This window comes from Xiphophorus maculatus, chromosome 4 (genome assembly GCF_002775205.1).
Source record: "Xiphophorus maculatus strain JP 163 A chromosome 4, X_maculatus-5.0-male, whole genome shotgun sequence".
NCBI lineage: Eukaryota > Metazoa > Chordata > Actinopteri > Cyprinodontiformes > Poeciliidae > Xiphophorus > Xiphophorus maculatus.
In genome coordinates, this window is record NC_036446.1 from 24,650,532 (window position 1) to 24,674,189 (window position 23,658).

Consider the following 23,658-nt stretch of genomic DNA (forward strand, 5'->3'; position numbering starts at 1 on the left):
TGCTTTTGTAATGATGACCAAAGCAACTCGACCAGTTTTTCTCGTCTGGCTTGTTTCCTTCCCCTTTTTCTCAGAAGGGAGACTCACTGTTATGTAAAGCAAACTGGCAAGTATAGTGACTATTCACGTCATGGTTGAGCCAAGCAAAGACCGCCTCCTCTTGAGACTTTATTAAAATCCTTGTTGTTTTTTCAATCATACAATTTTATAAATGACTGTAAGTTACTGAAACGAACGGAGGCTCACCACGCTGGTGATAACTGAGATGGAACTGGGCATTGTTTAAGTTTCCATTGTATCTTCTTACGCACAAGTGAAAACACACAAGCAGTGAGAGATAGACACACACGCAGAGGATTCCAGTGACAGATGAGATGGAGAGGTTTCCTGCCAAGCTGATATTGTACCTCAGCCCACCAACAAGAACACAAACCACAGAAGGCAGCAGGTCTGAATAACTTGCTTATAATAAAACATGACCGCAGCAATATCTGCAAATAAAAAAAGTCTTGCATTTATTCTTTGTGCAACTGCAGCTCACAGCTCTTGACAAAAGAAACTATGACCCTCAAATTCCTAACAACACAGGTTGTGGCGTACAATGAATTAAAACAACAATGTTTTGTTCTCTTAATAAATTTCTCCTGTTGTGTGGAATTAGATAAAACTTTTTAGACTATCAGCACAGGTTTCTGCTGAAATGCTGGCATCTGCTGGGTTTTTTTAATGGTCTGGACTGGGGCAATAAACTGTTGTGCAAGCCACACTGAGAACAATTTGACCAGATAAGAACCCTTGGCAACGGAGTGGTTTCAATGTCCAAATATTTAGAGACATTTCAGTAGCCAGTTCGACTCATTGAAATGGGGCAGGCAAGAGAAGCAGGCACTTATAGGAATAAAGATAGCAGAAATTCCTCTGGGCAAGATATATAGAAGTGAAGAAATGCCTGAGTTTCAGAGACAAAATATGAGAAATAGCAATCAGATTCTTTTTTAGGTCCCATGTTGGTTCAAATAATAACAACATGAGAGGAACCAAAACCAAAACAGGGGACCACACTAAAAGACAATTACTTTAGCTGATCCAATGACTAAGTTGATTGGATGTTAAGAAAACCAGTGAAAGAACTGAAACCAATTCAAAGACATCTGGGCATTAAAGTACAACATTCAGCTATAAAAACCTATTAAATAAAGGCCCATGGTGTTTCTCGAATGTCTGTTAAAATGTGTTTGTTTTTTTCAATAAAAGAATGTTTAATGGCAAATGAATTCAAATCTTTTGTTTTCCACCTTTAATGTGTAATATTAGAAGAAAATGTTAAAAGAGCTACAGTATAACCCGGTTGAATGAGATTGTATTTTTAAACCAATACTTTCTTGAAGCACCTTGTAGAAGCAGGACACTACAAAACACATCACATGTTGTCTACATATTTTACAATATAGCCTATTTCAAAAGTTCCCAAATTCTGTCAAGTTGTGTGGGAATCTCCCCTCTTCAAGTGACCCAACAGGTTTTCTGTCAGCTCTAACACTGCACTAGCGAGTCCATTCTAAAAATTTACTTTCTTTTGGTGAAGCCATTCCATTGCTGGCGCTGGCCCATATATGTATGACTGCACTCACACTTTCAGCTTTCTAGGACTGAAACTTGTATTGAAACTGTTTATTGTTCTATCTGCTTTGATTTAAAAAAACAGTAATCCCAGAGCTTGATGCCCTATCACCACCATAACTTATTGTAAAGATAATTTTCTGTTAGAAATCTCCAGCGTTGTTTTTGTGCCAGACATATTTTTTGGAATTATTATTTTTTTGGTTCAATCATGGTGTGATCTCAGGAGTCACATAAACCTTGTGTACCAGCAATGGGGGTCTGTCTATTGAGAATCACTGAATCAAACATTTCTGTGTGTTTCAGCAACAGACCAAGCGACATGACGGTTCAAATCCACTAAGGGGCGCCATTGACTCAGAGATATTTATGAACCGGAGGAAATGCACACTGCTGTTTACATACAGTACATCCATACTGACCCATCACAACAAAATAAGCGTGCGCTTTATGGGCCATCCATCATGCAACACACACAATAAATTGATCAACGTTACTTCTTTAAAATATATTTTTGCTGATATTATATGCTCCTGCAGAACAAAACACAAGCAATCTTAAGAGTAACTCGCATTGAGAACTAACAAGCAAACTCACCCATTGCTTCTTGTGGATTAGTGCGGTAGACCTTCATTCTTAGCTGAATGATTCCCGATATTACCAGGGATCAGGAATGAGAGCTTCGGAAATGCTACCTGCTCAAACTGGGGGTGACTTGAGGCATGTCCAAACAAGTCCTGTCCATCAGACTCTGAACACACCCCCTCTTCTGGCACAAGACTGGTAGTGAAAAATATGTGGATAGGCTGTCTTGTTAGTTAGGAGTTTACTTTTATTGTCAATAAGGTGACTTTGCAGGATGTCATCTCAATATACGTCAAGATAAATCCAATTGCCGAAGATATGAAGACCATAAATAATTATTTATCCTCATTTTTATAGGTTTATGCCATCAGTTGGGACAAAGGTGAAATCTAATCCATGGCAGCGTTAACCCCAAAATCCTCAGCTTCAGACCTTTTTCACTGTGGTTCTTTCACCACTGAAAAAATAACATGTTTCCGCCTGTTTAAAAAGTGGTAGATCTGCGCTAAAGCCTGCTTATGAGGAATTACACCCTCTGATGCGCCTCAGGCAGGAGTCTGTTCAAGTCAAGTGGAATGACTCGCAACTCGTGATCCCCCCCTCACTCTCACTGTGGTACCACCAGACCTTAAAGGATGCTTCCCCTGCTTTGATATCCTCTCTGTACAGATTGTAGTTTAGAGTAGTTAGATGCAGCTTTAACAAGCAGTTTCAACTTTCTTTAAATCCCTGAAAACTGCTTAAACTAAGACGACACATGGTTCTCTGGAAGTGCTGTTAATTTCAGTTTATTTTATTGATCTGTCAAATTATTATGGATAACGCTCCAGCTGTGCAGAAAAAAAGGAGGAAGGATTTTATACCTTACTTTTTGGGCTTTGTGCTTTTTTTGTATGCATGTGTTCATCTTGTATCATTTACAGCAAAAACTGCTCAGGAGAACCAGTCTGTCAGGGTGCGCCGGGCTCTTGGTAAGCACATGCAAATATTCGGATTTGTGTGGTAGATTAAGGTTTTGTCTACTCACAAACCCTATAGAAATAGATTTTCTTTAATTAATTCCATAAGATTTCTTTTTAAAGCAACATGTGAATTAACGTGTCATCATTTCTTTCTTTTAAACTAATGGAGTTGGAATAACTTGACTAAATCTTAAATTTTAAAAATATTATGTTTGTTCAATCATCCTTTTGAGAGTGAAATTGAATATTCTGATGTAGCTTGTTGTTAATAGTTTAAACAACACAGACAGACTATGGCATCTAGGCCTGCTTTTACGAAGGTATTTTGAGAGAGCTCCCCAAATCCTTTTAAATACATTAAAGACCAGATTTGCATTGCACCAGTAAATGTTGCATGTAAAAAAAAAAAACAATTAAGGAACATGGAGACTCATCATAGTAAGATAAAGTCGCAACAAACAACAATGCCAAAATATTCCCAGGAATAGTAAAATAAAAGTCGACAAAAAAGTGGATTACAAGAAGGTGAATATTAGGAGTAGTGGTTCAATGAGTTTCTTAAAGAAACAGCAACCATATTTTGTCATATTGGCTTAAATTGATGCACTTACAGTTACCCTACTTGAATCTTTGGTAAATGTGATACACATATAGAGGATCATTATCATTGCACAAAGGTATCAGTAAGAGGAAGGGTGCAATCTTGCTTTGCTTTTCTATTTGTAAGGTGCCATTGAGTACTTTAAAATGGGTCTTGTGAAATAAATTCGTTGTGAAAACAGAAATGTGCAAAAATCAAATTACACTATATATATATATATATATATATATATATATATATATATATATATATATATATATATATATATATATAAAGTTTTGGGATGATATAGGATGTTTTCTTAACTTCACGACTGGAAATTTATCAAGGCTTTGTACAATTTTGAGAAAGTGGAAACATAATTACATTATTTGTTATCTGTCTTTTCCCCAGGTGATGAAAATCTTCCTGCATCCATAAACAGAATATCGTTTTATTAACATATTTCTTAATCAGATGACATAACTAACAAATCAGTGTCCTATACAAAACATGTAATACCCCTATCATCGCTTATCACAGACTTTTCATGTGACCTAAAATCAGCAGAGTTCTGTATAATAACACAGCTAGTTTGTAAACCTTTTGTACAAAGAGCACATTTAGTTTTTTCCATCAGAAACACGTGAAATATAACCAAATGTATCGTTGTAAGAAGATTTAATCATGGACTAAAGATTAATCAGACATTTTATTTGGCACAGAGTAAATTCCATCAAGAATTCAGACAATCTTCCCAGATTCCCCAAACTGCTTGAGTTGTTTGATTGAGCAGATTTTCCAAGTGATGGCTCAAAAGGAGTGTGTTTGTGTGTGTTTTCTGTCGTTTTAGAGAATGAAACAGAATGCATCGCACCACAAGCCTCTGAGTTTCCTGAAGGCTTCTTCACGGTGCAGGAGAGGAAAGATGGGGGCCTGGTCATATATTTCATGCTCATATTCTACATGCTTTTGGCTGTTTCCATAGTCTGTGACGATTACTTTCTGCCATCTCTAGAAGTAATAAGTGAACGTAAGGGCCATGAATATGTGATTGAAAATGTGTTTGCTGAAGACGTGCGAATGGCACATCATGTGGTTGTAACACATTTAGTCCTTAAGTTGTTAGGCAAGCAAGAGTTTATCAACTTCTACTTTCAATCAATAAATAATTTCCTGTTTAATTTTTTTAAGTATTTATTATTTAAAGTAAGACAAAAACTTTAAAATGGTCTTACTTTGGAGTGGTTGTATTACCCTAATATCATGTGCAAATCAGACTATGTTCGCTTTATTAAGTTAAAAACGATTTAGTGTTCAATCTGCCTGGCGGCCTGTGACTTTCATTGATAACTGCTGTGCCAGGACTAAAGTGCTCGCCAGCGTGTTTTACAGAGGCTGGTTGTGTAAGCTGCTCGCTGTCCTTGGCATTGTTTTAGGACTTTTGCTTAACCTCAGTTTATTGGCACTGAAGTTCCTGTTCGTCCCTCACCAGCCACCACAGCGCCGATGTTTCTCAACCCTGATCATTTGCCCATTGTGCATTTCACACAACCACTTAAATTATCGATGTTGCATAAAGTTATTGTGAAGCACTTGTGATTATTAGCTCACATTACTTATTAACTCAGTTGCAGTGATTGGAAGATACCAGCTGTAAAAATATTTGTGAAGATAAGATTGTTTTTCTGATATAATCATTTGGTGTGGCAGTACAGGTTTCTACTCTCCTTCAAAAAGGAGAAGCCAATTATTCAAATAGCAAGTTGTAAATTATTTATTACAATGATTTGCAAGACAATTGCCTAGGAAAATCTGATCCCTGCAGAAATCCAAGCAGCAGAGCTGACTACAGCCATAGCGATAAATTATGACCTCTAGAGCGTACTTATCAAACTATGAACATTTTTCTTTGTAAGTTTACAACTTATGCATTTGGAAGTTTTGTCAAGAATATATATATATATGATTTAAAATACTTCAGAATATTTAAAATCTGCTATACAATAATCATCGAGCTTAAAAGTCGTCCTTTTTCTAAAATATATGTGACACAAAAGCGATCTTTGTGTCTCCCTGCTTAATTTCAGATTTCAGTATGTTGTGGGCCGGCACTGCAGATAGAAATTCAGTATTCCTACTTAAGTAAATGGATTACAGTAGAAATCTATACATTATCTTTCTTGCTAGCTATTTGTTTTTAGACAAATAGTTTATTATTTTTTATTTCTCGGGTCTCTCTCAGGTCTTGGGCTTTCTCAGGATGTGGCAGGAGCTACGTTCATGGCAGCAGGGAGTTCTGCACCTGAATTGGTCACAGCTTTTCTTGGTAATCATGCATAGGGACAACATTTGCACATACACTATACTTTATGTAGTTTGGATATATGCTCCCTGACCTGGTCTGGTGTGACCTAGTAACCTTGCATGCTCTTTGTCTTTTTCACTATTTTTAGAAATACTTCCTCATTGCTCCTGGATCCAACATCAAACTTTGTTGTGTGCTTCTTTTATTAGGGGTGTTTGTAACCAAGGGGGACATTGGAATCAGCACCATTGTAGGATCCGCCGTGTACAACCTGCTCGGAATCTGTGCAGCCTGTGGACTTTTGGCCTCTATGGTACATTTTAACAAACCCAAAGATCTCAGTAGAGATTACCTCCTTATCACCTCCTTGTGTATGAGAGCAGCGTCTTTACTAGGTCAGAGATTGTCTGGCTATGTTGCTCTATATAAAATATAAACCATTTATTTTTGTTTCCCTTATCAGGCAGGACGACTCACCTGCTGGCCCCTGTTCAGAGACTGCTTGGCATACGGAATCAGTGTTGCCGCTGTTATTGGGATCATTTCCGATAACAAAGTGTTCTGGTGAGTTTTTGTGTTTGATTTATATGCAGTGACTCTGCACCTGACGGTTACATGATCTTCAGACCTTGCACAACATACGATGGTTGGTTATAAAAGACAAATACAGATGCTTATTGCAAACCTGTGACCTAGAGAATATGAAAATAGATCACAAAACAAATGCACAGTCTTCTTCCTACCCTTCTTGTATTACTTTGATTGCTTACAGACTGTCAGTCCAAAAATAAAACAATCAACATGACAATATAACTACGAACATGTAGTAAAAGGTCAAAAGATATGTATTATTATCAGCTGATCCTACTAGAACCTCGACAGACAGGAGGGCAGATCAGGAATCACTGTTTTGTTTTTTTCTACAAAATGCTCCATAAAAACATTTCTATTATTTTTCTTCTACTTCAAGCATGATTGACAGCAATAAGAATCTAGAAGCAACCGCATGTAAAAATGTAAAAAAAATATTTTTATTGTTTAAAGAAACATGCATAGTTAGATGCTGCCATAGATTTTGGCTTTATGCTTGGTTCAGTTTGCCTCAGATCTGAGAAACGTCACGCCAAAGTTGTTTTGGTGAAATGTACTATTATCTGTTTCTCTCTATTTTATAGATTTAAAAACCGAAAGAACATTTTCGTGTATGTAGATGATATTATATGTGTCACTGCAGACCATCAGTAGTGCTGATAAATAGTTCATAGCTGCACCCTTCACTTTGTTTTATATGTGCAGCAGCCATATTGGATATGGAACAGGGGGCAAGAGTGGCAACTTCTCTCTTTACCAACCTGCCCAGATTGGTTTGGAAAGCACTTCCCTTCATATCATTTGAAAATGTGTTTTGTATTTATCCATTTTGGGTGTTTGTATTTGCCTGATATTCAAATTAGTTTGATGATTTGAAACATTTAGGAGTGCCAAAACAGTATGAACTTAAGAAACATATGAGAGGTGAAAATCCTGTTTTTTTATGGCACCGCATGTCCTTTCTTTGAAATAAACCAGAAGTTATTGGGTTCAAAGGTCCTGGAAACAATATAAAGGTGGACCTTGCTTTTTCTGTTGTGATTTGGAGTTGCACCAGTTCAATCTGGTTTCTGCAAATTTCAGCGCCCCAAAATTAAATTCTTACCTGAAAATATTCCTAAACTAGCTTTTTAAATCAGTAGATTGTTTTCTTCTTTAGTGACATGTAGTTTATGGATGGGAGGACCAGGGTGCATTGGGCTCAAGTAGTGAATTACTGCAGTAGCACAAGCCCGATGAATGTTTGGGGTTTTTCTGAGGAGAGCCTCCCACAGAGATCGATTCAGATATCAATTCAATTAAATTTATACAGCACAAATTCTCAACATCATCCCAAGGAACTTACAACAAAATGAAAAGTCAATTCAGACCAAACACATGCAGACACATTCAAAGTAAAGTACATACTGTACATTCCAATTGAACCTACTTATAAAGTTGAGTTTATTATTCAAACTGGTTTAAAAAGTGTTTTGTCTAAGAAAACCCAGCAGATTGCATCGAGTCATTGACTTGCAGTATTCACTTTTCCTAAATGAGCATGTAGGAACAGTAGACAGTCACATGCCTGGTCATTGGCTTTGAGGCAATCCCTCACACTGACCATTCATGTTGCGAAACTTGAGGGGAAAGTTTCCCTTAAACAAGAAGAAACTTAACTAAAAGATGTGAGGCTCTCCATGAAACACATCATTAAGGGATTTTTCTTCAGCCGGTACTGAATGTTTGCGTCCATTCTGTTGACAGGTACGAGGCAGCCTGTCTACTGCTGGTCTATGGGGTCTACATTGTGGTTCTGTGCTTTGACCTCCGCATCAGCGAGTTTGTCCTGAGGAAGCTGAGCCCATGCTGCACCTGTCTAGGTTCAGGTTCTGCTGAGAAGCGTGAGACGCAGCCCCTAATGGGCTGGAACGATGATACCAGCCTGCGAGTCCGTGGACGCTCCAGAACAGACAGCGGCATCTTTCAAGACGACTCAGGGTATTCTCACCTGTCGCTCAGCCTACATGGTCTCAATGAGATTAGTGAAGGTACAAAATACAAGGCCTTCTCAGCATGATGTCTTTGACTGCAGCTCTAATCCCGTGTCTCAGATCTTATTGTCAACCTTCATCCCAACAGAGCAAAGAAGTGTCTTTGCTGTGCCGCAGAGCGACCTGAAAAGGATCTTGTGGGTTTTGTCTCTGCCAGTCATCATTCTGCTCTTCATCACCATCCCCGACTGCAGGAGACGCTTCTGGAAACAATGGTTCATGATAACCTTTTTCATGTCAGCAGTCTGGATCTCAGCTTTCACATACGTGCTGGTCTGGATGGTCACAGTTGTAGGTAAATGGCCTGTTTTAAGGTGATCTCAATACAATTTTGGAAGGTCCTCACTTTATTTCAGTGTTATATAAAGCATTTCTCAAAATTTTAAATTAGACTACCCAAATTCACAAGCCATTATTGTCCTATCCTCCATAGTTGTGCATTTTCAGTATAAGGAAGGCTTAAACCAGCAGGATACGTAGCAAACCATAGAGGATCACAAGTGTTTGAGACTTGTGAGAAAAACGTCTACTTTGCAGAGTCACATGTGGGTCTGCTGGTTAATTCCTGAGATGCCATTGTCCCAGAGAATGGGGGGTTATTACAGTGTAGCTCCAATGGGCTGTGTGCCAAACCAGTCATAGAAGGATTACGACCCTGAGGAAAGCAAGTCATGTGAGCGCAGAATGTACACACAATACCCAGCAAGTGTTTTACGAACAGATTCAGTCTCTATTTACAATAGAGAAGTGAACTACAAAGCTGAACTAAGATATCAGGACAGATGTCATGTGAGAGCCATAGGTCTCCTGAAGCATGAGATTAGTATCCCATCAGAGAAGAACACACTGAAGACAAAAGAGCACTGACAATAATTATGTATGTTTTTTAAAACTAATGAACTGCAAAACTGATTGCTTCAGATTAAAGAGACAGCAAACTATGAAGACTGATTACATGAATGGTTGTTCTTTTAGATATCATGCTCTGGAAGGTCTGTAGAGATTCAATAAGATTTATGGTAACTCCTTCCAAGCCTGCTTTTGTTGGTGGAGATGTAATCTGATTTCTTTTCACAGGTGAAACCCTGAACATACCAGACACAGTGATGGGACTCACTTTACTTGCTGCTGGAACCAGTATACCAGACACAGTTGCCAGCGTGATGGTGGCTAGAGAAGGTAATACTGTCAGAAAACCCAGCCAATGGGAGTGGAATCAGAACAGCATCCAACCACATTTTCTGTTTTTCAGGCAAAGCCGACATGGCCATGTCCAACATTGTGGGCTCCAATGTTTTTGACATGCTGTGCCTGGGCCTGCCTTGGTTTATCAAGACTGCCTTTGTGGACACCAACACCCCAGTCGAGGTCAACAGCACTGGCCTGATCTTCACTTCATCCACACTACTTCTCTCCATCGTCTTCCTTTTTGTAGCGGTGCATATCAATGGATGGAGGCTGGACTGGAAGTTGGGAATTGTCAGTCTTATCTGCTACATCCTCTTCGCCACTCTGTCCATTTTATACGAGTTGGGGATTATTGGGAATAATCCCATACGGTTGTGCAGTGACTGAGACCTGACCTTCTTAGGACTGAAGATATTTTCTGAGGCCAACAGCCCCAGCATCCACCAAAAATGTTAAGCTGTTGAGATCAACAAATGTCAAGGAGCAAAGGCACCAATTACAAAACTACCACACAAGCAGATGCATGCTTGGTTACCTCTTTAGATCTGTACTATGCAAGATTTTAACAAAAGGTGGAAGTGTGACAAGTTCAAATAAACATGTCCAAAAATAAACTGAACATCTTAAGGAGTATCAGCTTTCAATGTGTTGAGTCAGAAATGCAGCTTGATAAGGTTTTATCACCCACAAGGATAAACCAGAAATAGTAAAACATTTCCATTTATCCTGTTACAACCATCCTAAACTCTGACACATCATTCATGTTTATGACTAAAAGTAAAAATCATCAAGCGAGATGATTAAAACAATGGAAGTTCATCCTCCCCCACTTCCTCAAATATACAAAACTTTGCATCTACTAGTGTCCTGATAAATATCATCACCAATTTGAAACTGACATACAAGGGTGTTGAGAAATGACACTCATAAGAGCAAAATCTTAGGTCCAGCTTACAAGTTGAAGAAGTTTCCAAGCACACAGTTTAAAAATTAAAGTTTATTTGTTCAAATAAACTGACAAATCATAACTGGGTTTATAAAACAAAGATAAAACAGCTATGTCGTATACTAACAAAACAAATGAAATCAGGGAAACATGAAGTCATAGTGTTTTTAAAACAAAACAATGATTGGTACGGGGGTCTGAAAGTGTAAAGTGAGTTACGAGGGGGTTTCTACAAAATCACTAAGCGTTGCGATCAATGCGGACGTCCACCTCTCGGCCGTTGATCTTGGTTCCGTTCATCATCCTGCAGGCCTTCTCTGCGGTCTCTGGAGAATCAAATTTCACCGTCCCGCAACCCTTTGACCTCCCATTTTCCATTTTGATTTCTGCAAACAGCACCTGACCTGCAGGAACCAAGAATCAGCAATGACTGAATGACACAACTAGCGTCAATTAAAAATGGTTTATGTTAAGGCTGAATAGAAGTTCATCGGTCAATCACAATGAAATGTCAAAGTATCAAACAACAAAAAATGTAATTCATACCACAATGACTGAACTTGTCTTTCAGCTTTTGCCATGTCAGGTCATAGGACAGCTGCAACACAGATTTATCATTCAGCATGTGGCAAAGAACAGAATGCAGATGCTGAAAAGAAGTACGTAAGATAGAGATGCACCAATGCTTTCAAGCAGAGATTAAGATTAGCTCATTTTCAAATGATCAGCTCCAATTCATGACAGAAAGGTCAAATACTAAAAAATCTGACTCCCTGATCAGTACACCTCAAACATACAAGTGCTACAAACATTAATAAAGTAGTAAAAAAATAAAATAAAAGAATCAGTCAGCTGAAAGTTTCATTACTAATATTTACTAAATGAGATTTTAGCAGCCTTTGAAGCCGTTAGCCACACTTACATTTCGTACAAATATCTGACAGCCACCTTTGGACCCTGAGCCCCTGTCCGACATGCCTCCACCCATGTGTCCGCCACCTCCGTAGCCTCCAAAGCCACGGTTCATGTCCATTCCCGACATGCCTACACGGTCGAAGCTGGGGCCCATTCTGTCCATGGACATGGTGCCCATTCCACCACCTGTTATGCAGAAACATGAATGCTTTACCAAGGTAATGGATCCAGCAGTACACTCTTTATGCTTTATATGAGCGATCTTAATACTAAATGTCATTGGTCAGTGCCCAAATAGCTTTTGATTCTATTTGAAATAACCAGGTCCCAATGAAGCTAAAACAAACTGTAGTTTGAAGCATGATTAAACATGATTAAAAATGCAGAGGGATGGAAATTGTCACACAAATAGCATTGTTTTGCAATAAAAATGTGGTCATTTTTATTGCAAATGTATGAAAGCCATACATTATTTGGGAACCACACTAAGGCTAAAAAGACTAGAGTTTTACATGTCATGATGCTTAAATGACTTTCATAAAAAATTTTATTTCAGGTTATACATGACCTCACAGCTTGTTTCAGATTCTACTGTACAGGATTGTGCTTTATATTAATATGCATTTAGATAGAGAGTTGTGAAACATTCAAAATAATTGGCTTGAGTTCTTACTGTACCTAAGCCACTTCCCATGTGTCCCATGCTTCCTCCAAAACTACCACCTAAAGGACAGAAGGTACATTGGTCCATATTTAATTCATTTAACAGCTAATTTAGACAATACTTTAGGTGTGATGAAAAATTCAAAGAAGTCATTAGACAAATTAATAAATGAATATGAAATCGACAGATGAATTTCACTCTTACCCATGCCTCCAAAAGAATCCCCAAATCCTCGGCTCATGGGCATGTCAAAGTCCCGATCCAATCCGCCCATTCCTGATCGATACAGATCTCCACAGATTAAAACCTTCCCTCTGCCTGTAGTGGCTAGTACATCTGTATGTGATTGAACTGACTCTAATTTGTGTGCATTTTGAGTGAAAATGCCCACTTACCTCCCATTCTGCCAACTGGCGCCATGTCCCTGCCTCCAAAGCCCCCCATGCTGTCCATGCTGCCGTAGCCTCCACCCCCACTGATTCCTGTTAAAAACAGCATTAACTGGGATCAGTTTTGTCGTTAACAGGGACAATTACAACTAACCTAAACCTATAAACAAAATCTTACCTCCAAGCCTGCTCATTCCGCCGTAACCTGAATCCATACCTGTGGCAGAAGAATGTCTCAGTGAGGCTACATCAAAGTGATGCACAAAAATGTATGCATTTATGAAAATCTTCTTTAAGATAGTTTGTATTTGCATCAAAATAGGAAGAGTATGAAGCAACTAAAACATGTGTTTGACTGACCTCCAGGTCCCATGGAGCTCATTCCTCCTCCACCACTAAGGCGGTTTGCATTAATGGGCTGCCCTCCCGGCCCCAGACCCATGCCAATGCCACCCAGGCCCCCTGAAACACAGCAAAACAAGAAAAAAAATCCCATGAAAAAAGGTTGCAATTTAAAATCATCCACCTCTTTCATGATGTTTTGCACTTCAAAGATCACAATGAAAATGTCCTGCAAAGGTGCTTTCCGTTTACCAACATCTCTAATATTTTCAACGTCTACATTTGAATTTTCTGAAGTAAAAATAGAGCGCAAAAGGTTCACTTACGTGGCAACTGTGGTGCTTTTTCTACTGGAAGGAAATCATCAGGGGGAAGAGACTTTTCATCCTACAAGGCCATAGACAAAATGTTACATTTTTTTATGATCTCTGCCAGGGTTTAGAAGCAATAATTTCAAAAACGATTTAAATTCAACATACAATTTTAACGTGCATCTGCCTTTCAAAAAGCATCTGGCCGTTGAACATGGCTGAGACATTAGTTAAGGACAAAAGTAAAATGAAATATCTGCAGGGCTGTTTTTTTTAATATATATTTAGATTTTAAAAGATACATATGGCCTGCACAGCTTCCAGAGGCTGATCAAAAGTAACCGTTCCCATTCCACGACTCTTCCCGTCTTTGTCCTCCTTTACATCAGCTCGCTTCACCACACCTGCCATGCTGAACACCTCCTTCAACTTCTTCCAGCCCACTTTGAAGTCCAGCTGCAGAACACAAACACAAATGTACATTAAACTAAACCTTTTTTTTTTTTACTTGGATGGGAGCAAAGGCCTGCGGTTCTGTTCTTACATTAGCCACAAACACGGTGTTTCCCAGTCTGCCAGCCTGCAGCGCGTGGATGACCTCAGGCGGGATGTTGGGGTTGTTGGCAATCGAAGGAGGAATGTTCATCCCACCAGGCACCATGTCCTGCCCACGACCCCCATGCTGACCTCCTCCCATGCGCTGCAGAGCACGTCGGGCGTGTTCACCATCATAGTCCTTAAATACAAAACATGTTTCAAGACAAAAAAAAAACAAATGAAAACATAATCTCCAACTAAAGGCTTAAAGTTTAAACTTAATGCCACTTTGCAAAAATTAATTATGCAGCCTTTTATTACACTGGATGTAACTTGATAACCTAGCTGGTGAAGGATGAAGGTTGTCACTCGGGAAAAGAAATTTGGAAGCTGCAGCAATCTTCTATGAGGACATCAACAAAGTGGTCTTAAGAGCAATCCATCATGTGGAGATCAGTTTACACAACATCAACATGATCCATATTTTGCTGCAGATTCCACTGCAGCTACAAAAAGGCTGAACTGATGAATCAGACTCTGTTCTTATAAACACAAAGGTTTTAGCCATAGCAATTCTGGTAGTAGGCATTTATGCATTTTATTTATATTTGTGTTTGAAACCTGGCCCTAAAAAAGCAAGAGGGAAGACTTTAATAAGCTTTTGATGTTAAGAGAATCTTAGAGTTGTACATGCATAAAATATAAATTTATACAGCTATCATTCCTGGATTAAAATATTCTACATGATTAACATTTATAATCTTTAAATTTTCCTAGAATATTTTTTGTTCTTGTGAACCACTATAGCTTTATGTATCGTTACATCCACATTGTAAACTTAACTTCAAACTTGAAATCTGTTATGGCTAGAGACAATTAAATCCGCTCAATTATTTCCCCTTAAATTAGGACGCTACTAAAAGCAAACCATGAAAACATTTGGTTAAAACTCATCACAAATAAAATGTTTAGACAGAAAATAATTTATGCTCACCTCTTTGATGTTGAGAGGTCTTCCACTTAAGTCATGCTTATTCATAGCTGACACAGCTTTTTTAACATATTCTTCATCTTTGAACTCTACCACACTGTTATAAGCAGACAACAGGAAACACATTTTTTTTTATTTTTTTTTTAAAAGGGGAAAATCAAAAATTTAAGATGCTTGAAAATATAAAGTAGATTCTTACCCACAACCCTGAACAGAAAGCAGCAGGAGAATCCAGGTGGCACCCAAGGAGTAAACAAAATACATTTAATATCATGTTTAAAGTCAAATGGAACAAAATATATGTAGTGTATGCATCAACAGGTTTGTACAATATTCAGAGATATATTGTCATAATATGTAGATTGGCTTGAGCTGGAGGTTTTTGGTTGTTTGTTGAAAACATTAAAAGCATAATTTTATAAATATTGAGCTCATCTGTGATAATATACAGTAGAGTTTAAAAAGTAAACATGACACTTTGGTTCAAATTCATTTAAAAAGGCATTCATATGCACAGCATATTACTATCAATTAAAGCCTTTACTCTGCAACACAATTACACTAACGAAAAAATTATTTTAGCAACTAAGGAAACTTACATTAGTATGCAATTACTTTCTGAAATGCAGTTGTGCAAATTAATATAAAAACACTGAGAAAACAAACAAAAAAAAAGTTCAAAACAGTTTCGCTCCACTGAAGAGAAAGCTGTGCCATATTGTGAAAAATACAATTCTTTGACATGAGGCTCAACCAATCAGATAAAAATCCCACAACCCACATTCCAGTTTGGAAAAATGGCCAAAAACAATCAAACTTTTATACCAATTGAAATGACAACAACAAATGCAAAAATTTACTCGGCAGAGTTCTTTGCGCTACATTTTCCAAAAGTCTACAGGACATCTCCCATTTAAATGAAAAATCGATCTTTATCCATCTATTAGGCTCTAAAGACAACATACAGTATCTCCAGTTCAGTAGAGCCAAAGGATCAGAACCTAAAAGAGCACATGATTAATGAGAGCCTGCTGAGGGCATTTAAAACCTCGTGCAGCAAGTTGGCCACATCACTTACCCTTGACTTTCCTTCAGCATCCTTAAAGAGCTCCACGTATGTAACCTCACCAACTACATGAGACATACAAAGGAAAAATACCAAAAGAACAAAAGTAATTTAAATCACCAAATCTTCAAGTCGCCGCTGGCCTTGGCAATGCCGCTACGGATGGAGATGTCCCATTAATGATCAACAGTCAGCCCAGACCAACATCCCACCAGACAACACCATGCCTTTCTGGGCAGTGACTGAGACACCCAAAGGCCAAGGCCAGAGAGAAACACAGCTACAATCAACCTGGGAAATTCAAAACACTTCAACATGATCAGTTTAGCAACAGATTCCATTCATGGCAGTAAGAGTGTTTAATGCTGTCATTTAAGCTCAAAAAAGGCTTCTTGACTCCCCTCTAAGTTAAAAGAGAAAACATTACAATATTTTTGATTCACAATCAAGATTTGCCTTGCAGCACATACACAAAAAGTAAATAAACATTCAACAATCAATTCTAAGACTGGTTTGGAGATTCACTTTGGAGCTGACAATCCCAAAAAAAAAAAAAACAAAAAAAAAAAAACAAGTGACAATGTAACCAAGTTCATCTCCCTTTTATCACATATCAGCCCAAACTGAATTTTACTAAAACACCAATAACCTAAAAATCACACTATTATATTTCTTAGTTTCTTGTTTTTTTTGCTATAAGAACTACCAGAGAAACTACAAACTAAAAGACTAGAAGGAGGATGTCCCATCTGGTAATCAGAAGGTCAAGAACTTCTAGTCAGATCAGATGATAGAAGGGAAGACACCACCCCCATCCCTGGGGACATTACCTTTATCACGCATGAGATCTTTAATTGCCTGCCACTTCATGTCATAAGGTATATTGCTGATGAACACTCGATTCCTATGAGCACTCTTCTTCTCCCCTCCATGTTTCTCCTTGTATGGATGATAGCGATTTCCTCTTTTGCTGGTGGACGATTTCTCTTTCCCATCATGCTTTTCCTTGCTTTGCTTGCTTTCTTCGCTGTCCCTAAGGAGCGACAAGAGCCAAACATTAAAGAACAACCCATCAATAGACAAGACAACATATTGTAGTCATGCAGTCGTATTATGCAATAATACGAGTATAAGTAATTGCATTTTTTATTATCTTTCACTTTAAAGTCAGTACATTTTAATAGTACTTTTGCTTAATACAGAATAGGTGAGACAATTACACCAAATTACAAGATGAGTGATATATTTTTTAACACTGCTGTGCTGCCAATTCCAAACCAATAAATTTAATCATCATTATAATGTCATATTAAGTCTCAATTAAATTATTCAAATTACTCAATTTTATTATTACAGATGCTGATATTATGTAAACAAGTCTATATGACCAAATATTGTACAATAGGAATGTGATTACGTTCAAGTGTGTGAAAATTGACATTTTAACGTTTATAATGCAGAACAAATGTTTGAAAAAAGACTTATTGAATTTTTATATATCTGGTAAATGCTCTCATTCTCAAATTTTCGGGACGACCTGATGTATGCTATGGGATTTTGACAAGCTAATATGCTAGCTCATCATCACTGGGGAGCTAATCTTCGCTACCTGACGGCCACAGAAAACACACCTCCGAGTTAATGCAGCGCTGCAGTTGCGTGCTTTCGACCAACACATTTTTATCTACGAGCCTGATATAAGTTTATTATACAACTGAACAAGATTTGTTTCCAAGCATTGAATTTTAAGTGTTCGCAAACCCTTGTTAGCTCCAGCGAACTGACAATTAGCATAGCATACCCGCTGCTATGTGTTTTAAATTAGCACCACGCTCTTAAAATCTGTAAAGCAACTCTTCTGACTTAAGACGGTGTGTAAATCCACCACACAGTCGAAAGTATAGATTTTTTTTTTTGCAGCAGAAGTCGATAACTTTTAGGCTAACAATAGTTAGCACCCGAAGCCTCCATTTTAGCTCATGTGGTTAGCAGCTCCTGCAGGGAGGAGCACAGCGCCGCTCTTACTCACGTTTTCACGCCGTTGGGTGTTTCCTGGGATGTCTCATCCGTCTCGGAGAGGACCGATGCGGTAGTTTCTTCTTGCTTCGGCTCCTCGTCAGCAGTTGCAACGTCTGCCATGCTGAGATTTTCCTAAAGCAACCTCACACACTTCACGAGATGCTCCTACGCAGTTGAATTGTGCAGGCTTTGTTCCTCTCCTTCGTGGTGCGCGTAACTGGAGGTTTGCAAACCCACTGAAAGGTGCATTACTGCCACCTGCAGGGAGGAAGTCAAATTCATTTACGGGGGGAAATGTTGTGACCAAGGTAGCATAGTTAGTAAGGATTAAAAACAATTACAAATCAAACATGTGGCATCTGTGTCGTTCCATTTAGACGTTAAGGCAGAGGTAAGCTTCTTGCACAGGTTTAATCTAAAAGATATATGTTGTTATATAAAACAACATAAAAAAAAAGTGCAAGCAAGAAACTCCAGAGTCATCCAGGAGGCATCCTGATCAGAAAACCACCGCCACTGATTCCTGTCGATGTATAGGCTGAGCCCTGCTACCATACGTTACATACTGGATTAATGTCTCAATGAAGGCAACAGAGCCCCAAACTGTCTTTTCATTTCCTGTGCCTTCCATCAATAATTTAATATACTATAACTTTTACTCATCAGGCAAACACTGACTCCTAATCCACATTTTCCAACTCGGAACCACGGCGGCATCGGACTTGGAGGGCAATACTCTCATTCCAGTCCTTTCAACCTCACCTGCGGAGTGCCTCAGTGTATGCTAAAGGTTGTGGTTTGAAGACGCCCCCAAAGGACCAAATCATTTGCAAACAAACAGCTAAGATGAGAAAACTGAGATCTCTGAGAAAGACACCCCCTCTCTATCACTACGCCTTGAGATCCTGATCATGAACGACACAAACAGCAAGAGCACAAAGGGCAGCTCAGGCGGAGGAAAGCAAACAGCTCTTGCTTTGGCTGTATAGGGATCTATATACATCTGGACTGGACAATTAATTAGCATGTGAAATTATAAAACCAAAACAAACAACAACCTGAAACGAAATCTTGGGGTGCCCACGTTTGAAGGGTTGCTGTTGGTAAGCACATCACCTGGCTCAACAGATTATCTGAAGGGAGCTGAAAGCAACTATTTAATCCTTGAAACCTTTGCTGACACAAGTGAGAACACCTTTCCATTTTTCAACACCTTTATTAAACCATCATAATTTTGATGTTCCGGTATGTGAATTTGTTTTATTAGTGTTTCTTCACTTCTTCTGAAGGCTGTTGTCGTCATATGCCATGAGTGCCAATTTAGATAAGGTTCATCCTTATCTAAATTGGTAGTTCAGACATTTTCTTTATGTTTTTGGTGGATTCAAATTGCACACCAGCAAAGAGTAACCTGGATTTTGTAACATTTCAAGAATGGGCAGAGACTGCTCTCTGAATGTTCTCAGAAACTCTCTTCTCCTTCAGGAGGCCCTGAGCCACTGGAGTTTCTCCTCCTATAGACAAATCCCTTATTAAGGTATCTGTCCAATTATGTAGTTATTATCAAGACAGTAAAACTCCTGTAAAAAGACAAGGAAACGATGATGTTATTATTTTACTGACTTTTCAGTAAACAGAAAATCTTTAGAAATGGTCGGTGGGATTTGCCTGAAAAAAATTATTTTAAAATGAAGCGAGTTTCTGCTTTGCTGCAGAAAGAGCATGCAGAGGAGATATTTTCTGCACTGGAAAAAACCTAAATGCAGCTACACCTAGTGCCAGGAAAGGTGACCCCTCCTTAACTGCTTGTGTAATAGGTTGTAAATTATATTTCATTTTTATATAAGATTTATAATACAGCAGCATTTTAATTTCCCTTTTGGGGAATATTAAAATATTTTCATGTACCATTCTATTTGTTTTTAATTTCGGAGAGTAATTCATACTTTTAGCATTGCCTTAAGCCTACAATTTAAGCCTACAATTTCCTAGGCAGCACAGTCACAGTATCAGATTAAATGCTTTCGTTTATTGATTGTAATATACCGCCAAGTCAATTCATCATTCCTGAAACTATTGACCGATGCACTTTTTCTTCACTGGAGGAATCATTTCAGTTCTTCTATACGCACGGCTTTAATATCTACAGAGGCCTATTAAACAAGTCAGAGAAAGCTCCACTGCCAAAGAAATACAGTTACAGCTGACTTTTCCGTTAACAAACAATTGTTCTGAACAAGAAATGTGACAATTAGATAACAGCTGCACAAAGTAGCAAAAACACATCAACTTAGTGAAGTTCATAAGCAGACTGATGATTATTAGTTTAGCATCAGCAAATAAAAAGGAAATACACTAATCCAAACTGGATCAAAAGAGAAACTTCCATCACAAACCCAGAAGCAATCGATGTACAGTACAGTAAGAAAGTCCATTTTTAACATGTAAGGTACATGCATGACTTTGTGAATGAAATTGTAAGGTCAATAAACTGATAACATGATTCACAAGATGTTCTCTCAGTAGGAATTCTGCAGTTGAATGCTGCACACTGAAATAATGTCGGCTTGCCTGACAGATAAACCTGATTTGCGACCCTGGAGTGAAACTCGGTCCGACTGAAACTGAAAATATTGTCACATTTGCAGATAATTAGGTTTTAATACTTGGAGAGAAATCATAGGGGTGGATGTAGATCAGGATTCTCACTGTGATTTGTTAATAAAATACCACTCTCTGTTGCGGCCCTTAAAACTAAGTCTGCATAATACTTACTTCATTACAGTCATACATCAAAATGTCTTAAAGCTTTTTCTTTTTCTTTGAGCTATGTATATTTGATGAAGCTTGGCCAAATTTAGTTTAATAATGGCTTCAATTGTGTTAGTGGGATGGGCGGGTCACTGATGATGCATTTAAAATGTCTGCAATTTTATCAGCATTTGTCTTTGTACTTACTTGTAATATTTCATTATTATGCACGGGGGCAGCATAATGTCCTGTAGCTTTAAATTGGACACTTTATTGGACAAATGTTTTATAGTTTCCAGTATCAGCTTTGCTCCTGACCTGTTGTCTGGGTAAGATGAAAGTCTAACAATCTTTCTCCATATGTCCTCTGGATGCTGGATAACACTGAAGTATACTTAACGCAACAAGTTTGTGGCCCTGCAGTTTCTCTTTCAGTGCCAAAAGATTACAATCTCTGCACCGAGACACAAAAAAAGAAGGCGTTCTCCTTTTGTCTACTAGCAGACAGGAGTGGACCAAAGTTGAATTGGGTACTGAGGAGAATCTGATTTGGGAGCATACCTTTGGATAGGACATTTGTCCATCAGTCACTACAGCTCAGTCTTTCTTATTTATTTTTACATGGTAAATAGCCTGCATTTGTAAAGTGCTTTATTAAGTTCAAAGAATCTAGAGCGGTTTACACAAAGATCAGTCATTCACCCATCCGTACACACATTCACATTTCGATGGTAGTAAGCTACATTTTAGCCACAGCTACCCTGGTGCAGACTGTTAAAAGAGACTGCCATACCATTGCTGCCTCCGGGTCCTCTGACCACCAGGATTTATAAGTGTCTTGCCCAAGGACATATCCATGGAGACGGATGGAGAGAGGGTTCGAACCAACGACTCATACAGGACAAACTCCCTCTCCCTGAACTGCCCTCACTCCATTTAATAGACCAACCAACAAGGAGTTCCCTTGTTATTTGGCGATGTAAATCAGACTGTATTATTTGCCATCTAAAAAAACATATGGAGTGTTTAGGAAGGTGAAAACTTTACATAAATTGTTTATAGTCGTAGGCAATAAACTAGAATTCTGATGAAGCTCGTTTGTCAGATCAAAAGTACCTTTAAAAATAACAGCTATTAAACATATCTTTCATTAAGCCCACATTTCTGTCTTTAACTGAAGTAAAGGCTAGAACATTGTGTGAATATCTTTGTGTAATTAATCTATGTAATGTTGTTTGACTTATTGAAAGAAATTAACTTTTCAATAATTAACTAACTGGTTAAATTTGATCAGATCAGTTTATTTCTCAGACATACACATTTGCAGCATGCAGCGTTTCAATCCAAACTCAAAGTTGTAAAGGAAGAAACAAGTTTAATTGGTTGTCCTTTCAAGGATCTACGCAACATTGAGCACAAAATGTCAATTACTCGTCGAGGTTTATTTATAAACCGTATTGGTGTGCTTGAATGCGACCCTTTTTGGATATGAACACTAAAAATGCAGAGCTGCGGGGCGTGCTGTGGTGGCGCAGGGGGTCAGCACGCCCTACGTTTGGAGGCCTTAGTCCTCGACGCGGACATCGCGGGTTCGACTCCCGATGACCTTTGCCGCATGTCTTCCCCCTCTCCTCACCCTCCTTCCTGTCTGCCTACTGTCGAAAAAATACGAGCCACTAGCGCCGCAAAAACTATAAAAAAATATATATAAAAAAAAAAATGCAGAGCTGCAAAAAACCTATAGCTACCAACACAATGATCAATGCATTGTGTGTTTAAGCATAGAGCACATGTCAGGTGTTGGGTGAATTTGTTTCTTTGGTATTTGCCTCTATTTCATAGCCATGTGTTGCCATTTGGTATCTTCCTGCTTCTCTTCATTTTCTGTAAGCAAATTATTTCATGCTTATGTACCTAAAGTTTAGATACCTGAGCATGAAATGATTTATCAGTGGGGCCAACCTTTTTGTTGAAAGTATCTTCTGTAAATACACAGTTGTTTATGTGAGTTTCTTTCTTTTTATGTGCTCTGCAAGCAAAAACAAGCAGCCTTTAATTAAGCAAAGTAAAAACAAAAGTATGTTGTTGAGACAAGCTTCTCCATTTTCTGGATGTTTGTGACCCTCCTTACTATGATAACACTGAAGCCCAAACATTATTGTTATTTAAGAAAAAATATATATTTGCTAATAGCTCAAATTTGCACCTTTTGTGAACTGCAGTCATAAAAGCCTTTTTCTCCTCTCTCCCTGTTTAAATCACAACAACTCTAAGTGACTTTCTGCTGGTATATTATAAACGGTGACATCTAATCCCATTTTCTTGGAGCAGACAAAAATATTATCAACAGTTGGTAAAGCAAGCATGAAATGGGCCCTTGGCGTATGCATTGACACTTGGCTGGAACACAAGTTAGCCACAAAAGTGGGGTATAAAACAACAAAACCTACAAATATACAAAAAGGTGAAATGACCAATGAAAAACAAAACAAAAGCTCTTGAACATACAGTATATGCTGTATGGGCCCCCTGCCCCTCTGAGGGACATGAGCATCGGCTCAGCTTGCTTTGCCACTGGCCGGCTCTTCAGATGTTATCAAGAAAACAAATATAGAAAAATAGAAATCTGACCTAATTATAATCTGCTTGCTCATGGCAATAATAGTAACAGAATATTTCAAACCAGTCTCTAATGTTCACTCACTGTAAAAAACAAAAAAGTAATAGTCTAATCAAAATATTTATGACCATTCATTACTGAAAGCCATATACTGCAAGTGTCATGACATCTCATGACTTCCCAGTAAATTACAGTGTAAAACAGCCTTATTTTGTTGCAAGAAAAGTCTGTGAGTTGAAT

The 23,658-nt window shown here is 38.3% G+C and overlaps 2 protein-coding genes across 2 annotated transcripts; one reads left to right on the forward strand and one right to left on the reverse strand.

The window, feature by feature from the left end:
- Nucleotides 1-2,860: 2,860 nt before the first annotated feature.
- Nucleotides 2,861-10,460, forward strand: slc24a5 (solute carrier family 24 member 5). Its single transcript, XM_023332786.1, has 9 exons — nt 2,861-3,176; nt 4,601-4,780; nt 5,993-6,076; nt 6,265-6,368; nt 6,519-6,619; nt 8,393-8,676; nt 8,768-8,974; nt 9,757-9,858; nt 9,932-10,460. Exons 1-9 carry the CDS (start codon nt 3,020-3,022, stop codon nt 10,252-10,254), a joined length of 1,542 nt encoding a protein of 513 aa, XP_023188554.1. The 5' UTR covers nt 2,861-3,019; the 3' UTR covers nt 10,255-10,460.
- A 384-nt stretch (nt 10,461-10,844) lies between these two features.
- myef2 (myelin expression factor 2) lies at nt 10,845-18,260 on the reverse strand. The gene is made up of 17 exons (XM_005814760.3): nt 18,058-18,260; nt 16,859-17,061; nt 16,041-16,093; nt 15,162-15,169; nt 14,966-15,059; nt 13,979-14,170; nt 13,737-13,890; nt 13,603-13,652; nt 13,450-13,510; nt 13,142-13,243; nt 12,960-12,998; nt 12,788-12,874; nt 12,597-12,668; nt 12,407-12,451; nt 11,736-11,914; nt 11,360-11,411; nt 10,845-11,217 (listed from the first exon to the last, which is right to left on the reverse strand). The coding sequence occupies exons 1-17, from the start codon at nt 18,165-18,167 to the stop codon at nt 11,054-11,056; spliced, it is 1,665 nt and encodes a 554-aa protein (XP_005814817.1). The 5' UTR covers nt 18,168-18,260; the 3' UTR covers nt 10,845-11,053.
- Between the last annotated feature and the right edge of the window lie 5,398 nt (nt 18,261-23,658).